The sequence below is a fragment of the Oxyura jamaicensis genome, chromosome 2, assembly GCF_011077185.1.
Source record: "Oxyura jamaicensis isolate SHBP4307 breed ruddy duck chromosome 2, BPBGC_Ojam_1.0, whole genome shotgun sequence".
Classification (NCBI taxonomy): domain Eukaryota; kingdom Metazoa; phylum Chordata; class Aves; order Anseriformes; family Anatidae; genus Oxyura; species Oxyura jamaicensis.
In genome coordinates, this window is record NC_048894.1 from 50,722,834 (window position 1) to 50,740,478 (window position 17,645).

Here is a 17,645-nt window from a genome sequence, read left to right on the forward strand (position 1 = left end):
ATGCTGTTTCCCAACATAACTTGACTTTCCTTTGAGCTCACTGGGTGCTACCATAAAATAAGTTAATATTGTAGTAATTATCCAGTGTATATTTTTATAGCAGCATATTCCCTGTCATTTTTGACAGACACGCAATGCTAAAAAAAATAATTTCCTACTGGTACATGTGGGAGTTTTTCATTCTAAAGTAGAACGAAGTAATAGCTAATTCATAAAACTATTTATATTTTTAAGTCAGTTTGCTGAGCCAGCTAAAATTGTTGGCAATATAAAGTGCTATCTCTGCCCAGAAATTCTCTCTCATAATTGGTTGCATTTACAAACCACCAGGTAGCAATATCAGTTAAGCATCATTTTATGGTCACTAAAATCCATTAAAGAAAATTCTGAAGTCAATTAAAAGTCTTGCAATTTAGCCAGAGGTATCCCAGGACATCACTCCACACAACATTACACAACATTGTTTTAACTTTTGTGCCTCCTTGAGGCACTCTTCACCAATGGTAGCAACTCCGGTCTTCCATTTAATGAACTAAGCAAAAACACATTGTCACACATAGAGTCATTTTTGGAAGGAAAGAAAGAGCTCTCTCATAACTGCAAATACAATCTCCTAAAATACAGCATTGAACATGATACAGTAAATTCTGAAAAAACATACCACTGAACTAATGACACAAAGAAAGTGCTGTACCATCAGCTGTGGAAAAACTCTTTGCATAAACATCCTTACAGAACACATTTGTTCCCAACTTGAGGACCACTTTACTACATTTAGCAATATTTTTTCTTTTACTAACTGTCCTATAGAAATCTGTTATATAATGTGATTTGACAAGGGTGCCCATGTTAAAAAAAAAATTAAAAATGCCACTGCCTACTGGAAGTTGAAATTGAGAGACAAAACATTCAAGTTAAAACAGCTAAAACTTCAATCATCTACTTTCAGCTTCAGATGGATCAATTCATTAAAAATAATTGTTGTAATTATCAAGTCGATGTCAATCATAACTTCTAAAGCACTATGGAGCTCAGACAGGAGATGTAAATCCATACACAGTACGCAAACAAACTCAACTTCAGGATACCTTGTATAGAATAATTGTCAGAAATTTAGTTCAGTGCATTATGAAAACTATGCAGAATATACCAGGAAGTCGCAACATACTGAGTTTTTTACTTTACTGAATTTAAGATACATAAATAAAATTCAGAAATAAAGAAATATAAAGAACAGCTTATTTCAAAGTTTGGGAAAGTACAAGATATAGGCTGATATTTGTTCGGCCACAATGAATTCAGTCATCTCTTTTTAATTAGTTGATTTAAATCAAGTTTACATTTGTAAAAATAATTTGAGCACATGTAAATTTTAACAATTTTGTCATCTGTTGTCATCCAGTTACTAATCTCAGCAATGTTTAATTCTGTTTTTACAAAACTGTAATATAGACCAAAAAGTAAAGGTCTGGACTCTAAAATAAATTGAAAAAAAAAATTTCTAACCTACACAAAGTATGTAAAACTTGAAAAAATGAAATAAAATCACAGAGCTGAATTTTGACTAAAAAGCCTGAGAAAATCCAAATAAAAAGTCTTCAGAAGTCATATTGGAGACAAGCATCAAAAATAATTACCACTGTAAGGTACCTCATGTCTGCTGTCACACAGATACATCATTGGTAACGGTACACTGACAAAGTATTAGTAGTTGTCCCAGACTAGATCACTGACTACTCGAAATGACTAGCAGACAAGTAGTGCTGCATGTGCTATGGCTCCGAAACACTTCCTGCATAGAGACTTCCAACCCAGAGGCTGCATCATGGAAATGACTGGAGAGAAATTGGGATCACAACACTAAGGCTCCATTTGACAACTGCTGTTATGGATAGTGACAAGATGGCAATTGGCATCTGGAAACAAATAATGATTGCCTGAGAAAGTATTTTAGAGAGCTGTTGTAGTTCTGAGATTTAAGAACCTGTATCAAAATATCCTTAAATACAGCTTTTCTAGGCATTTTTGGTGTTAACCGCAACTTCCCACCTTTGGGCCTTATGAAGTTGCATATTGTAAAACTACATATCTACAGAGCATTGCAGATAACATCATTCTCCCTTTTCTTACATGACTTGATCATGTAGTTGTACAAAATCATCAGATACTGTTTTTTTTGCTGCAGTTCTTCTAAGACACTTCAATTCTCCCATGAATAATTCCGAAGTGGAAAAACTTTCCATCACATAGCTGTACCTCTCCTTATTTTTCACTAGAGCTTCACCAATGCTTCTTCTGAGAAAACAGAAAATTGTTGAAGAGAGTGCAGTCCAATACCTCAGCAATGACTTTAATGAATATAAATTGCTCAAGTTTTCACTGGATTGATGAAGAATTTCTGCAGCCCAGCTGCAGCAAGCTGGCAGTAATAAATTCTCCATACACTGCAAACTAAGTATCTGACTATTTCTTCACTGTTTCTAAACACGTGGAAGCTAGAAGTAAAGCCTCTCATTTTACAACTAGGTACTTGCTTCTTTTCTCATTTCCTCTAAAAAAGGTACTTTGTATAAAGCCAAATAAGAATAGAACTCCCTGGAGATGCCTGCTGTGAGAAGTGTCACAGTATTTCTTCAAGAAATTTCAAAACAACAGCTTAAGGGCAACTTTTTCCATTAGAAATCAAGTTATTTTGAGGGAGTCAATAGTTATAATAAGGGCCGCAGTACAACAGATGAATTGAATTACTTAATTTTCAATCTGAATGTACAATCCTAGAAGTTCAAAGTACTTTCCAAAATTTTCGTATTTGTTGTCTACAAAGACAAAACAACGTGGACTTTACGGCATGTATATACAATTATAACAGGACAGGCAAGTCTGATTTTTTTTCTTTCTACACAATAATTCTGAATAAAATTAAATGCTAGCCCATGTAAGGCCATAATCCTGACTATATTGTCCATATTTTCTCTTTGCTTTCTTTATCATACTTCCTTGCTGAAACATTTAAATGGGTATTTAGTACTAACAAAGTAACACTATGCTTACACTACTACTACTAAAAAAGTACTTCACGGGTATACCTAGATGAAAGGAAAAGAACATAGTGTTCCTTTTCTACCTGCCTATCATGCTTCATGATTACTGCTCAATAACTATAACCATCAAATGGGTAGCTTTTAACCTGCACAGTGACTACTTAACAATTTAAAAATCACCTGTCTTATACTACTGAAAACTTGTAACCTTCTGAAATGGATTGCCCAAACTGTTTCTCCACCAAAGCAGGAAGTGCATTTATACATCTTGTATTTCAATTACTGAAGATATCATCAAATTCATACAGGTTTAAGGGACTTGTCCTATTAAAACACGAATTCTGACACATGGCAGGATTCCTGTCTATCATAACAGACAATCTAATTCACAGAAACAACTGCATTAATCATACAAACCAGCAGGAGAAAGTGTATGGCAATTATAGATAAGCTTCATGAAAGAAAAAGAGGTGTTTGGCTTGCAGAACAACAAGGCTTTAACAAAAACAAAAGATATTTACATTGCTAAGTGGGTAACGTAGAACTCATAATTTCTAAACGTGGACTTTGATTAGGAAAAGGACTTTTCTTTTACATACTGCTGATAGGAATAGCCAAGAGTCCATCACAAACTTGAATAAAGTTCATTGTGGGTTCCTAAATACGGATGGATTTTAAAATGTGCTTTAACATTGCAGACCAACTTTTTACTAGAACAGTTATTACAGTGAGCTGTAAGTGAAACCCAATGATTGCAACGTTTGTACGTGCCACAAAGTGTGACACCACATACTGTATTTATTGCCATAATTTTGATTCAAAGAATTTGGTTTAAAGATGGAAGGAGAAACTGTACATGAATTACCTCAGTGTTTTTTTTAGTAAGTGTATAGTTTTTTATTTAGTAAGCATATTTAGTAAACGTATAGACCTTCAACATGGTACACAAACACAGAAAGCAACACTTATGCCTTCACAGAGATTGCATCAGAAATGAACACAGAAAATATTTGAAAATGTTTATTTTTGAAAGTAAGGCAAAATTCAGACACAAATAACAAATATCAGTTCAGTAGAACTAACATAACTATGAAACACGAAGAGTTTGGGGCAAATATTATCACAGAGTCCTGTACTGTATGAAAAACTGATGTTTGGTTGGATCCATGTAAGATCAGTACAGATATTCTGCTGAAGTTGAAACTAGATGTCTGTCAGTATCTGTTCTACTGGAAGCTGTTTATCTTATTTGTTTCAAATTAATCCTCAAAATTTTGGATTGCTCACAGAAACATCCTAAAACTCCTCAAGGAAACCCATTATGAGAAAAAGCAATATATCATAAAAGTGTTTTCAGAATCCTATGAAAGTTTATGAAACTTACTGTTATCATTGAGTGAAAAACATTACTGTCTTCCCTTGTAAGAAAGCAGCAACAAAGAAAATGAATAAATCTTACAGAATCATCTTCATCATGACAAAATGCTTGTATGGACCTTTATCTGTGCAAGCCAAAATTCAAAATGAAGTAATCCTTCTGGTAGGACTACATTTTGTAAACAACGGCACAACAACATAATGACAGCATGGCTTTCTACCACAAAGACACCACTAGACACAGCCACAACATATTAAGAACACCAACACTGTAACAGAGCCATATTGTATCATGATCGTTACATGTGAAAATAAGACCTGGTACGATTCAAAGGATGACTTTTATTGTAGGGATAAAGCCCCTTACCTTGAAAAGACTGTTTGGCTCTGTCCACTAGTTCGTCAATGGGATAGCTTGCTAGGTCTCCTCTGGCATGCTTAGTTTTGCAGTAAGTACATGCATTGAGACACCTGTTTAGGAGATGAAAATATTCAGTTTCTTCTCAATAAAGCCTTTACATGCACAACTACCTTAAGAACACCTTAAGATAACACAACTATCTTAAGAAAGAGTTTTTATATGTATGACCAAAAAGTAATGGTATTCTGTTTTAAAATCAACAAACTAAACTGTTTTGAAGAGTGTTTTGGTCTCATACTTTGTTAAAATATCCTTCACAACTACAGAGAGGATGAAAAAAATGATCAGTGAAAAACATGTATTCCAATTCAAAGAGCGGGAATTTACATCTTTTTAGAAAGCTATAACAGGATTAACAGTTGTTCACTACTAAATCATTACTAAAGACAAATATCCAGATTTCAGTCCAAGTATTACACAAATTCTAACCTGAACAAGGAGGTGAAAATAAAAATTAATATATCATGAAAACTAGGCACAGATTTTAAGTAGTCTGCATCCTGGAAAATACATTTGAGTTAGATTTTCCTTCTTTCATTTAGCTTTTATAAGCAAAATAAATAGGATAATAAAGACTGAATCATCAACAGGGAAGACAGGTTGGTAGAAAAGATCTCAGAGCTTATACAAGTCTCCCATAAGAAACTAGAGGAACAAAGTAAATGCTTTAATTTACTTAACATGGTAGTAAAAGCAGATTCATTCAAAGTAAGAGCAGGGACAGATTAAAAACAACAACAACAAAAAAACGTATCACTCACTGCAGGTTTAGTCTTTGGATCCTGGTCATACCGGGAGGTTTCTGAAGGACAAGGCACCAGCTACAAGGCTGTTTAGCACTTGGATTTACTACCTTGTCTTCTATTAGCGTCTATTAACTCCATGACTAGGCAATTACTGCTTTGCAAACTTTAAAGGTTTTCCTTCCCAAAGATTCCCTCACATATTGGTTATACCTTAAAAAAGGATTCTAAATCTGACCCTTTACAACCTGCTCCAGGTGATTCATTCCCACCCAAAGTCAATTTATTCATCACCTGTCAGATCATTTTTTGTTTCTTGTTTTTCTTTTGGAAATCAAGAGCCTTTCACTGTGCAGGATTTAAAGCTTGTTTAATAAAGTAGCATTTGAAAACAAGAGCAAGAGCAGATAACTGTTTTATGCTTGACCTGTGTCCCCTGTTTAGCAAACAAAAATGTCTTCCACTATGTACTAAAAGAGGGGAGGATGTAGATTAGAGGTTACGAGGAAATTCTTTACTCAGAGGGTAGTGAGGCAGTGGCACAGGCTGCCCAGAGCAGCTGTGGATGCCCCATCCCTGGAGGTGCTCAAGGCCAGGCTGGATGGGGCTTTGGGCAGCCTGGTCTGGTGGGAGGTGTCCCTGCCCATGGCAGGGGGCTGGAACTGGGTGGGCACTAAGGTCCCTTCCAACCTGAGCCATTCTACAATTTTATTCTATATCACTGGCCATCTGCAGTATGTCACACAGGGCTTTCATTTCCCTTTTCCAGAGGGCACTCATTTCCCCGTTTCCCATTCATCATTCTTTCAAACACCTTCAATTCTTCCAGGCTAGCACAGAACATCTCCCTCTTCTCCCCCCCCACTCTTTTTGATGACAGCTCTCCATTCAACCCAACACCTCATTTCTAAGATGGCCACCCTCCAGTCATCCCACTGCCACACTCCTTCCTCACCACATCATTCGCTTTCTTTCTAAAAGCAGCATTATGGATTGGTGACGCACATGGCCACATCCTCACAGTAGTGTTACCCTTGCCTTCAGCAGCCGGGTGTGGGGGCTGGCACTGGCGAACAGCCAGCTTCCACCCACCGCCTGCTCACTCCTCCCCTCAGGGGCAGAAAACAAGGAAGAATGGCAAACAGAAAGCTCGTGGGTCAAGAAAACAGTGGGGAGATCACCCATCAATTGCTGTCATGGGAAAACCACAGGGAAAAACAATTTATTGCCAGGTAAATAAGAACTTGATCCCAAACCTTTCCTCCTCCTCTCCCAAGCCTCACTTCACTCTGGTCTTCAAGACACATCCTGCCCTGAGCAGCAAGGACTAGCACAGGGCAGCCCTGCACACCCCCTGCCAGCACCTGGGCAGCCAAACACAGTATGCTGGGCTCCAAAGGGCTGAAAGAAAACGCTGGCATGGGAGAATGCTGCAGGCAAAGCGCTATCTATATCTTTACAAGGACACCTTATAAGCAGTCCCATCAAACGCCGTGTTGTGTTTGTTAGCCCACTGATGGAAGATGTTTGTTACTGCATCGTTACAGCTGAGGCACGCAGCAAGAGCTCGAAAGGCTGTATTCATTACAGCTCCAGCAGGGTAGAAAGAACTCCTCTGCCATTTAAAGAAAAATAATATTGAGTGAATAACCAAACAAATAAAAACAATTACCTGTTACATATAGGCTGACCTACAGGTGTTTTGTTTGGTTGGTTTGGTTTTACTTGTTTGTTTTCTTTTAGTTCTCAGATTATTTCTTTCAGTTCTACTTCCATTTCAAGGAAATGCAAAATGTTTCATAGTGGAAGCATCTGCTCTTGTGCAACAATACATAACGGTTTGGCTTACACTGGGGATATTTGCACTAATCTGTGTTTTCTCAAAAGCAAGTAAAATTGCCAGTTATTTTGACAATTTTCTCAGGTCATTAGAGCAGATTTAATCTGAAACAATCCTGCCCCATGACCCCAGCCATGCTCTCCACTTTTGATTTCTGATCAGTGTCCTAGGAATGTCTGAAAAATCCTAGGTCAGACATCACAACGTGGGTACGTACACTAACCAGACTTTCCTTCACCTTTCTCTAGTGTCTAGAAGAAATTTTATATTCCCCAAAGCTCACTGTTTCCCCCACTGGTACCATAAAACAAAAAATTACTTAAACACTATCCCTTTCCATCCTTTACTGGGTGCAGGGGTAAACTTAGTTACAAGAGATGAGGAAAAGGTGGAGGTGCTTAATGCCTTCTTCGCCTCAGTCTTTAGCGGCAATACCGATTGTTCTCTGGATACCCAGTACCCTGAACTGGTGGAAGGGGATGGGGAGAGAGATGTGGCCCTCACTATCCATGAAGAAATGGTTGGTGACCTGCTACGGCACTTGGATGTGCACAAGTCGATGGGGCCGGATGGGATCCACCCGAGGGTACTGAGGGGCCAGTCCTCTTCAATATCTTCATTGATGATCTGGATGAGGGCATTGAGTGCACCCTCAGTAAGTTTGCAGATGACACCAAGTTAGGTACGTGTGTCGATCTGCTCGAGGGTAGGAAGGCTCTGCAGGAGGATCTGGAGAGGCTGGACCGATGGGCTGAGGTCAACTGCATGAAGTTCAACAAGGCCAAGTGCCGGGTCCTGCACCTGGGGCGCAATAACCCCAAGCAGAGCTACAGGCTGGGAGATGTGTGGTTGGAGAGCTGCCAGGCAGAGAAGGACCTGGGAGTGATGGTTGATAGTCGGCTGAATATGAGCCAGCAGTGTGCTCAGGTGGCCAAGAAGGCCAGCAGCATCCTGGCCTGTATAAGAAACAGTGTGGCCAGCAGGGCCAGGGAGGTGATCGTCCCCCTGTACTCGGCTCTGGTGAGGCCGCACCTCGAGCACTGTGTTCAGTTTTGGGCCCCTCACTACAAGAAGGACATCGAGGTGCTCGAGCGAGTCCAGAGAAGGGCTACGAAGCTGGTGAGGGGCCTGGAGAACAAGTCTTACGAGGAGCGGCTGAGGGAGCTGGGCTTGTTCAGCCTGGAGAAGAGGAGGCTCAGGGGTGACCTTATCACTCTCTACAGGTACCTCAAGGGAGGCTGTAGCGAGGTGGGGCTTGGTCTGTTCTCCCACGTGCCTGGTGACAGGACGAGGGGAAATGGGCTTAAGTTGCGCCACGGGAGGTTTAGGTTGGATCTTAGGAAGAACTTCTTTACCGAAAGGGTTGTTAGACATTGGAACGGGCTGCCCAGGGAAGTGGTGGAGTCACCATCCCTGGAGGTCTTTAAAAGACGTTTAGATGTAGAGCTTAGGGATATGGTTTAGTGGGGACTGTTAGTGTTAGGTCAGAGGTTGGAATTGATGATCTTGAGGTCTCTTCCAACCTAGAAAATTCTGTGATTCTGTGATTCTGTCCACAAAGGAGAATATTTTTCAGCCATCAGTAAAGAAGGGATGCATGAAGATTTTATTTCTTGGGATGAAGTAAATTTTAAAACTTAAATTTAATTTAAAATTTTTCTTCCGTAAGCTAGGAGTTTGGGAAAAAAATGATACCAATAACTTTTACTATTTGCTTCAATTTACAAACTCTAAATACAAATTTGTTGGAAAAGTTTGTGTTTCAATGGAAACATTACTACCAATTCTTTGCCACCTTTAACTGTAACCCTGCATGAAAAGGAAACTATTATGGACCTTCTTCAAGATGGGTTACTTCATCATAAGCTTGATAACAATCTATAATTTCCGCAGCACTGACATTTAAAATAAACTTCTAACTTTATTCCTTGGTGATAGATATAAATAGCACAGAAAGTGAAACCCTAATATTCCAAAATGTTCCCAAGTCTTCGTAAAAATATCTGGTCCACAGCCTGATTTCAGAAAGGACAAATCAAATACTGGACATACGGAATTCAAGTTGGTAAGTCACGCCATCACAAATCATGCTGCAACATAATTTAGTGACAGGTTTTAATAGTCTATCATTAAAAATAATATTCATGGAGACTTTTTGCATTTAAGTGATAAAATTATAATTTTATTATTCATTATATTATTAGGTCCCCCTACTTAATAGCATTTTGGGTCTTGTGTTTTTTAAACTTCTTTACAGATTGTGTTCATGTGTATATACACTTTTTTTCCTCTAAATAAAATATTAAGAAGGACATGATCACCTTTATTCTGAAAGAAGATACGAGCAAGGCAGCAGCCACAGAAAAGAAACAACTCATCAAGGTTATTTATTTTGAATGCAAAGGTGAGAATACAAATGGCATTATCCACTAATCTAATACGAATGGATGAGCCAAAATCTAAACTAGCATCAACATACAGTAAAAAGGATTGTTTACGCTATTTACATTGAATTTGTTTTGTCATATTGTTCCATTTAGAACATAAAGAAAATAGTATATTACCTCTTGCTCTTTTTCTTATAATGTATGCATATACGTATTATTCACTGTATGTATTATACGATAATTTAATGATATATGTATTATTCACTGTATATATTTTGCTCTGCATTTGTATAATATTATTTATTACACAGCAAGAGTACTAAGTACCAAGAGACTAAGTACTAAGCAACAGTACTAAATAGTGAAGTTATAAGTCTCTGAACCTTGAGGATAAGGAATATTGAAGATATGAAACTTTTCTAAAAGACCTAACAATTTTTGACTCATCTCTCTCTGCCTCTTCTCTTTACAACTGGGTATCTAGAAATGTATGAAAAAACACACCTTGTATCCAGCCATATTTATAGGAAAAAACAGACTAGTTTCTCAAACATCCTTATAGTTGCTTTAGAGCCAAATAATTTTTGATATAAGTCCTGGGCTTGGTCACAGAGAGAGATTGGAAAACTGTAGCAATAAGTGGGGAAAAGGAAGGGGAAGTTATTCTCCAAATGTTTACGATTGTTTCTAAAAGTTTTATTATTATACTCTTTAAATACACTTCAGGGGGGTCGCTGATTTAATTTTGGGTAGGAGCTGAAAGTTGGAATTTGGAAGCAGACTTTCTACCAAGTTTACACCAATTAATTAAACCCTATTATAAAAATATTGTCTAATGTGTAACTAATTTGGTCCATCTTTTTTTGGTAATCAAAGAGGATAATGAGAACAAAATGAGCGACTTTGATGTAATATAGAAGAGGATGAATTTTAGAAAACAAACAAAAAAGAATACTTCTAAATCCTATTTGTATCATACTTGTTAATTCCACTTTGGAAAATAATTAATCTTTTGGACTGCAGCTGACCAAAAATGCAGATTTTGAACACTTGTAGGAATGCCGAACTAACATTTTTCATAGGTTTTAGAATTATCTTCTCCTGAAAGTATAAATTTATAACCCAAACACAAGTATAAGTATGTGTAGGGTGTTTGTTGTTGTTGTTGTTTATTTTTTTTTCTTCCAGTAAGACAACCTCTATTCCAAGTTTCTAGCATAACAAGTTACTCATAAATCCATGCTCCCACATCTTCAGACCACAGTCTATCATCTGGAAAAGGGTTTTTGGGAACTCTGGACAACCTGTTTCAGTGCCTCACAGCCCTCTAAGTAAAGAATTTCTTCCTTAATCTGAGTGTTGTGTCTCACTAAGCGTCATTCACCAGCAAGTGGATCTTATAAAACTAGCCCAGTAGGTAAAATTTCCTTGAAAAATCAGACTTTATCACAGCTGAAAATCAAATATACAGGACTAAAAAGCCAGCAGGCTAGTAGTTGCAAATAAATATTTGTGTGTGTTAAAATGGAAACCTTCTTCAAACATTTATAGTTGGTTTATAAATATTGCAGGTCAAAACTTATTGCATAGAGATACCATAGACATTTATGGAAAAAAAAAAAAAAACAATGATCATTGTGTTTGCAATCACCAACTTGTTTTAAATAAAGTTTTTTTAGGGTTTTGTTTTCTGGAATCACTAAATCCTGTTTTTCCAACATCTTAAATTTAATAAGTGAGTTTGAATTATTAACATTTATCCAGCCATGTGCCCAATACACAGAAATATTTCACAACAACATAAATATTATTCACAGACAGAATAATACCATGGGAATCGTTAAAAACTTTTTGCACGTTACCAAACTGATCATCATTAACATTTTGGTTGAGTGTCTGCAATTTTGTTGTAGTGACAGGAAACAGTGGTCATCACATTGCTCATTTAGTATATGCTCAAGCAGTGCATTAGATTAAGCAGGCTCTTCATTTTCAAAACAGTAATATTCCTCATAAAACACACACTTCACATTAAAGGCTAGCCCTTACAGATGGAACTAATTAGAAGTAAGAACACTCATGACATGGCAGACAAATAAGGACTTCCCTTCAGTGGGACTAATCAGTGGATTTCAGCAGCAGATGAGAACAAGAGCATAGACAAGGAGCAAAATCTTGGTTCCTCTTAAATTACTAAGAGCTGTGCCACTATGTTTAGTGAAGACAGGCTTCCACCCTCAGATACTGGAAGTCTAAAACATCTTTCATTGAAGGATGAGAAAACAGCTCAATTACAGACAGTGGTGTGCAATTAGTGTGCTATTCACTCACATTTAATGTGATTGACCAAGACCAAACATCTGTGAGCAAGATGGGAGAGCTGCGTAGCCGTGACAGTGTCATATGACAGAAGATCCCTGCTGCTCTGCGGGTGGTTAATTTGGGGCAAGGAGGGCAGTACAGCCCTCTTCATTTCCTGAATAATCCAGTAAATTCTTGCTTGGTATCAACCTAATGAGCTTGTTAAAAAAAAAAAAAAGGAAAAAAACAAAACAAAACAAAACAACACACCAGCAGTCCTAAGCTGATCATCTCCACATTAGAAATTCAAGGAAGTAAAATATCATTAGCCACAACTGACTCAAAACATTTACTAATATCTGCTTTTATGAGATCTGACTAGTTGTATAATTCCAGGGTTTTATTAAGCTTGCTCTAAAAATAAATAAGTCTGCCAGTAGCACAGCACCCCTAACAGTATGCTGGGATATCAGTACAAATACAGAGAGGTTGCTCCTAACAGTCACCCTCACCAGCCCTCTGCACCTACCACCAGACTTCCTTAGGCAGCCTCAATAATTTCAGCACAAGAGTATTTTGCATTAACGTACAGCAGCTTTCCTGAAAGGGAAGCATGACTTGCTTGTTTCAAAGTACAGTTCACAGGAAAGATTTAGGCTTTTGTAAAATACTTTTAGTTTGTACTAGATGCAGTTTGGAATGAAATGCTCTGTAATGTGAGCAAAGGGAAAACTCCCTTTGCAGGCTTGACTGAGCAAAAGAAACAATGGAATATATACTCAAGAGATAAAAGAGAGATGGATACTACCCAAAACTTAATAAACAAGAGCTAGTAGAATTCTACAAGTGCTTTTCTTATCATCTTACAAAGATTTGTAAAATTATAACAACAGCGTTAACTCTACTTATAGAGTTAAATATTCAGAATATTTGTTATTATTTTATCTCCAGAAATGCTACTTTACACTTCCAAAATTTTTAAATGTTATCAAGCCTAACTGCAATTGATCAGGACCAAAAAAAAAAAAAAGTTTGAGAGAGAAAATATGCCTACTACACCTGACTTGTTTTCAGGAAACTGTTAATTCACCTGAAGTTCAGATATTTTACAGCTAAAGCTTTTCAATCCACCATGGCATGGAAGATAGTTGCCTTTAGAAGACGGGTGTGGGAAGTTGTTTTCACTTTAAAAAAAGATTGGGAATTTAATGTGTTATGAAACAGTGGCAAGCTATTTCTCATCAAGGCTAATCCGTCAAAGCAGCCAACCACATTATTACAGAAATACTGTTTCCACTGTCCTGGTTTGTTCAAAGTGAGCTTGGACATGAGCCATAATGGCTATGCCACATAGATACACTCAACATCACAACTAAAGTTCTGTGATAAAAACAGGACTTCTCTGAAACTATGTTTGTAGCCAACTATCTTAGAAACTGCACTGTCTACTTAAAAAGAAAATGCCTCTCAACAAAGCTTTAGCAGAAAATAGGATGGCACTTCATGACACTGTGCAATGTATGGGACTGTACATTATTTTCTCAAGGTGTAATGCAACTATCAGATGTTATTTTTTAATTCTACAATCTATGCCAAGTACAGCAAGATCCTAAGAAGAAAACACTTGTGGAATTCTACTAGCTGTTGTTTACTAAGTTTTGAGTAGTAGGATCAACGTGCATTACAGTTCTGTTCTTCCAAAGACCTCTGAAGCCAGTGTTTTATTTCGTAATGTCCCACAAGTTCCTAATCAAAAGGAATTTGGAGACAAGGCAGCCCAGTTAGTTTGATAAGCTATAATATGATTTAATTCTCTACTTTAGATATTTGCATTTTGTGAAACTGAAGTCCAGCAGTCAAGTGCAGGTAGTTCAAAGGGCAGAGCTGTGTAGTTCTACCATCACACATTGAATTTGTTCACTTTTAAGGCCAACGATGTCACAGTGTTTATCTAAAGAACTCTTTGATCAATTATTCTGCCTCCGAAGTTCTGCAATTGTTTGAATTAATTCAGCGTTAAAGGATAAAGCAATCTACCACAAAGCTGCACACACTGGTGTTCCCCCTCCCTGATCTACAATCATGCATTGCTATGTGTTTACTGGAAACTGTAATGACTTTCTCTGCAATTCAAACTACAGCTCTGTGATTCACAGAGTCATAAGTTATTTTAGAAGCATTTCCAAATAGCTGCTGGGCTACACAGACCACAACTTTGAGGGCAGATCATGACAGTCACCAATGTAAGAAAGCAACTCAGCTGAAATAGCACAGGTAGATAAATGAGGTTCTGTGATTGCACAGAGCAGGATGTGCCACAAAACTGTAACTGCCAGTAATTGATTCTTTCAACACTTCACACAGAGCAACAACCTTTGGAGGTCCGTGACTCCTGGTCTCAGTCAAATAGAAGTAATTAAGGCAGTAGAAATAAAGAGTTAGGACAGAAACACTCTAGACAGAAAAGACAGTTTCTTAGAAATCTGCTCACAGCTAATCCTCAAGATGCAGTGGCAGAATACCCCAACATTTCAGCATGCATAAGCAACTGCTGTTCTCAGCTCCCTCCTAATAAACAGCAGTAATTGGAAAATGACCTCTGAGGAAACGATTTTTGGAGGCTTGCTTTAGTATTTAAAGCATCAAACGGTATAATTTCATTAAAGAAAAACTCTACTGGGGACAGATAACTTAGCGTAACACATACGGAATGCGCTGAAAAACCTAATTGGCTTAGTAATGAACAATTTCATAAGCTTTCAAAAATTCATCTTTCAAAGTTTTCCAGCAGAATAGCAACTATGAAAAGAACAATGACCAAGTAGCAGGGGGAGATGATAAGCACATTTAGAGTTCCGTTTCAGGAATAAAGCATCTCAGCTGATCTCCACACAGGGAAGGAGAAAAACGAGAGGGGGAGATTAGGGGAGTCAAGTGTCTTTCTACAAGCAATCCACTTTATTTACCATGCATCTTCAAAACGTTAGCAGCTCCTGAATCACCCTTGCAGAAAGCAAGGTTGAAAAGTAGACCACTGCCTGTGATAAGAGCTATTGTTTTTACTTCCTGAATGGCTTTTGGGACAGACCCTTTTAGACTGGTGAAATCTCAGAGGAAACATTAGGCTGCAGTTAATTCTGTAGCATGCAGCAGGTATCACACGGATTCTTGGGAAAAAAAGGTATTGTTTTTGTACTGGTCAAAACATCCTGGAGGGAAAAAGTTGTATTTCAACAGCACTGAGACTACCAGGCTTAATTTAGAATTTATCTGAGATTGCCATCAGACCATTTTCCAAAAAAGTACTTGTACAATGTCTGTGGGAAAGTGGATCTGAATTGTCTGTGTAAAATAATGGCAGAAATAAGTACTTAATAAAAACAACCTCGCCATTTATAACCCAGAAAGAATCACTCCCAATGACTGCATCTACACAAACCTTTCTGCCCCCAAATGGCCTACCAGTTGTAGCAGTAGAAACGCTAAAACTCCGCTGTGGACAAGAATCTAAGCATTATCTACAGCTAATACTATGCTGCTGCTCTTAAATGTCATCTCTGTGCCCTGTGATAAGACAGTCTTAGTGGAAAGAAAAAAGGTATGTGCAGCAGTAAAAAGAGATAACACGCTTCAAGTCTATAGTCTTTGCTATGTATCACTTTGTCTATTTAAGATGAGAGAAGACCACACATATCAACATAATTGCCCAATCTGAAATCTGTTTGAGATTTTCTAAGCAGTTTAATGGACTGATTTACACAGTTATATAAACCAATGACTGATTTATTTTAAAACTCGAAATTTAAACCAGGATCTTATATTAAGGGTCTCCAAGGAGAATTTCAAAAGCAAATGAATCCCTGATACAGCTATCCCTGATACAGCTAAGTCAGCCTGATTATCTTCATGGACATACCGCCCTAGCACTTTTTAAGGATATCAAAGAAAATACTAGTTAAGGTACTGACTATTGAAAAATTAGACAGTCTCACCTGAATTACTAGGCAACCTAACATTTAAGTGATTTTCTCATTATTTTATAGTGTTACAGTCTGAAGTATATTGAAATGTATTTTACTGTAAAAATACAAGTAAAAGCATACAGACAGTGCAGAAAAACAGGAAGCAGTAACCTTTAGTTACCAAATAACTAATCATCCTCAACTGCTCCATCTGCTTTAACTTCTCTAAATTTCTTCCCTTCCAAGGATTCTTCAGTTTTTGTTTTTAACATTTTTTCTTCCATTTTCTTCCTAACTTTTTCCTGTTGTCTTGCATTCAGTGACCATGGTGCCGGCAACACTCCTGTGGTGTCCTCATGTCCCAGTGACTGGAACAGTCTGACTTTCTTCCAAACTGGTTGGCTGGTGTTTGTATGCTTTGATTTCCTCTTTAACCACTCAAGTCTGTGGTGAGTCTGAAACTTTTCCAGTTCAACTGCTGCCAGCTTTGACAGAAACCATAACTTGTAAGCCTGCTTTTATTCTTTATGGTGTTTTTTTTTTTTTTTTTTTTTTTTTTTTTTTCATAAGCACAAAGACATCTAGATTTATCTGTTTAGACTTAACTTGAAGAAAATTCTCTTGATTTTTTTTTTTCTTTTCCTTTTTGTAACCTCCACTGCAACTCAGATAGTTATGGTCAGTCATTTAAAAGAAAATCAGAAGTGTCATGAATTAAGCCCCTAATGCATAAATCAGAGCATTCAAAAAAGGCCACAGAGCCCCTTGGGGAGTCAGGATCTAAACAGCCTCTAGACATCACAGGCTGAAAAATACACAAGAGGCAGCCCTAGCCATCAAAAGCAAAACTAAAAAAAGAGTGGACAGACAAAACACAAATTAGCTAAGCAATTCAGTTGTTTACAGACCCTAGTCAACACTTAAATAAATGGAAGTTTCTTCATATACCCACAGAAGCATTTGGCTACAAGAACATTATCCTTGCAATGGCTGACTTGAAACGATTTTGCAATCTTAACAGCGCCCTTAAAAAAGACCCAGTCTTTAAGATGACAGGAGTTTTGCACTGGCTGCCTTTGAAACAGAATTTCACAGGCTGTTTAACAGACCCTATAAGCCAGAGCTGCTACAAACAGTACTGTTTTGTTCAGTGAGCACTGCAGACCAACTTCCCAGAGCTGCAGCAATCCTTTCACAAATAAATAGGGTTGATGATGTCATACTGTAAGACATTTGTTTGCCTGTATTAGCCTGGGTCAAAAAGACATTTTCCTTGTGAGGCAGAATAGGCTGAAGCGGAAGAGGTGATGTGACCTTGCCTTGAACAAGGCAACTGCCTGTGCCTGGGGGAGGGTGGGAGACGCCACATACCTTGATTTCAGGCAGGCATCCACCATGGGCCACCCGTAGATCCCTTAAAACCTAATTTATTTCATAGGAACTGAAGAAGTAGGCAACCAAGCAGACGAAAAACTGGCCACGCTGCAGGGCTCAAATGGTTGTGGTCAGCAGTACAAAGTCTAACTGGTGGCTGGTTAGGATCAGTGCTCCTCAGGGAATGATGCTGATGCCA

General features: G+C 37.8%; 1 protein-coding gene across 2 annotated transcripts in view; it reads right to left on the reverse strand.

Moving 5' to 3' along the window:
• Window positions 1-17,645, reverse strand: part of CDKAL1 (CDK5 regulatory subunit associated protein 1 like 1) — a 422,830-nt gene that overhangs the window by 227,471 nt on the left and 177,714 nt on the right. For both annotated transcript variants that reach the window (XM_035316554.1, XM_035316555.1), the window contains one exon: window positions 4,786-4,889. In XM_035316554.1, coding sequence (XP_035172445.1) covers window positions 4,786-4,889 — 104 coding nt within the window. The remainder of the gene's footprint in view (window positions 1-4,785; window positions 4,890-17,645) is intronic.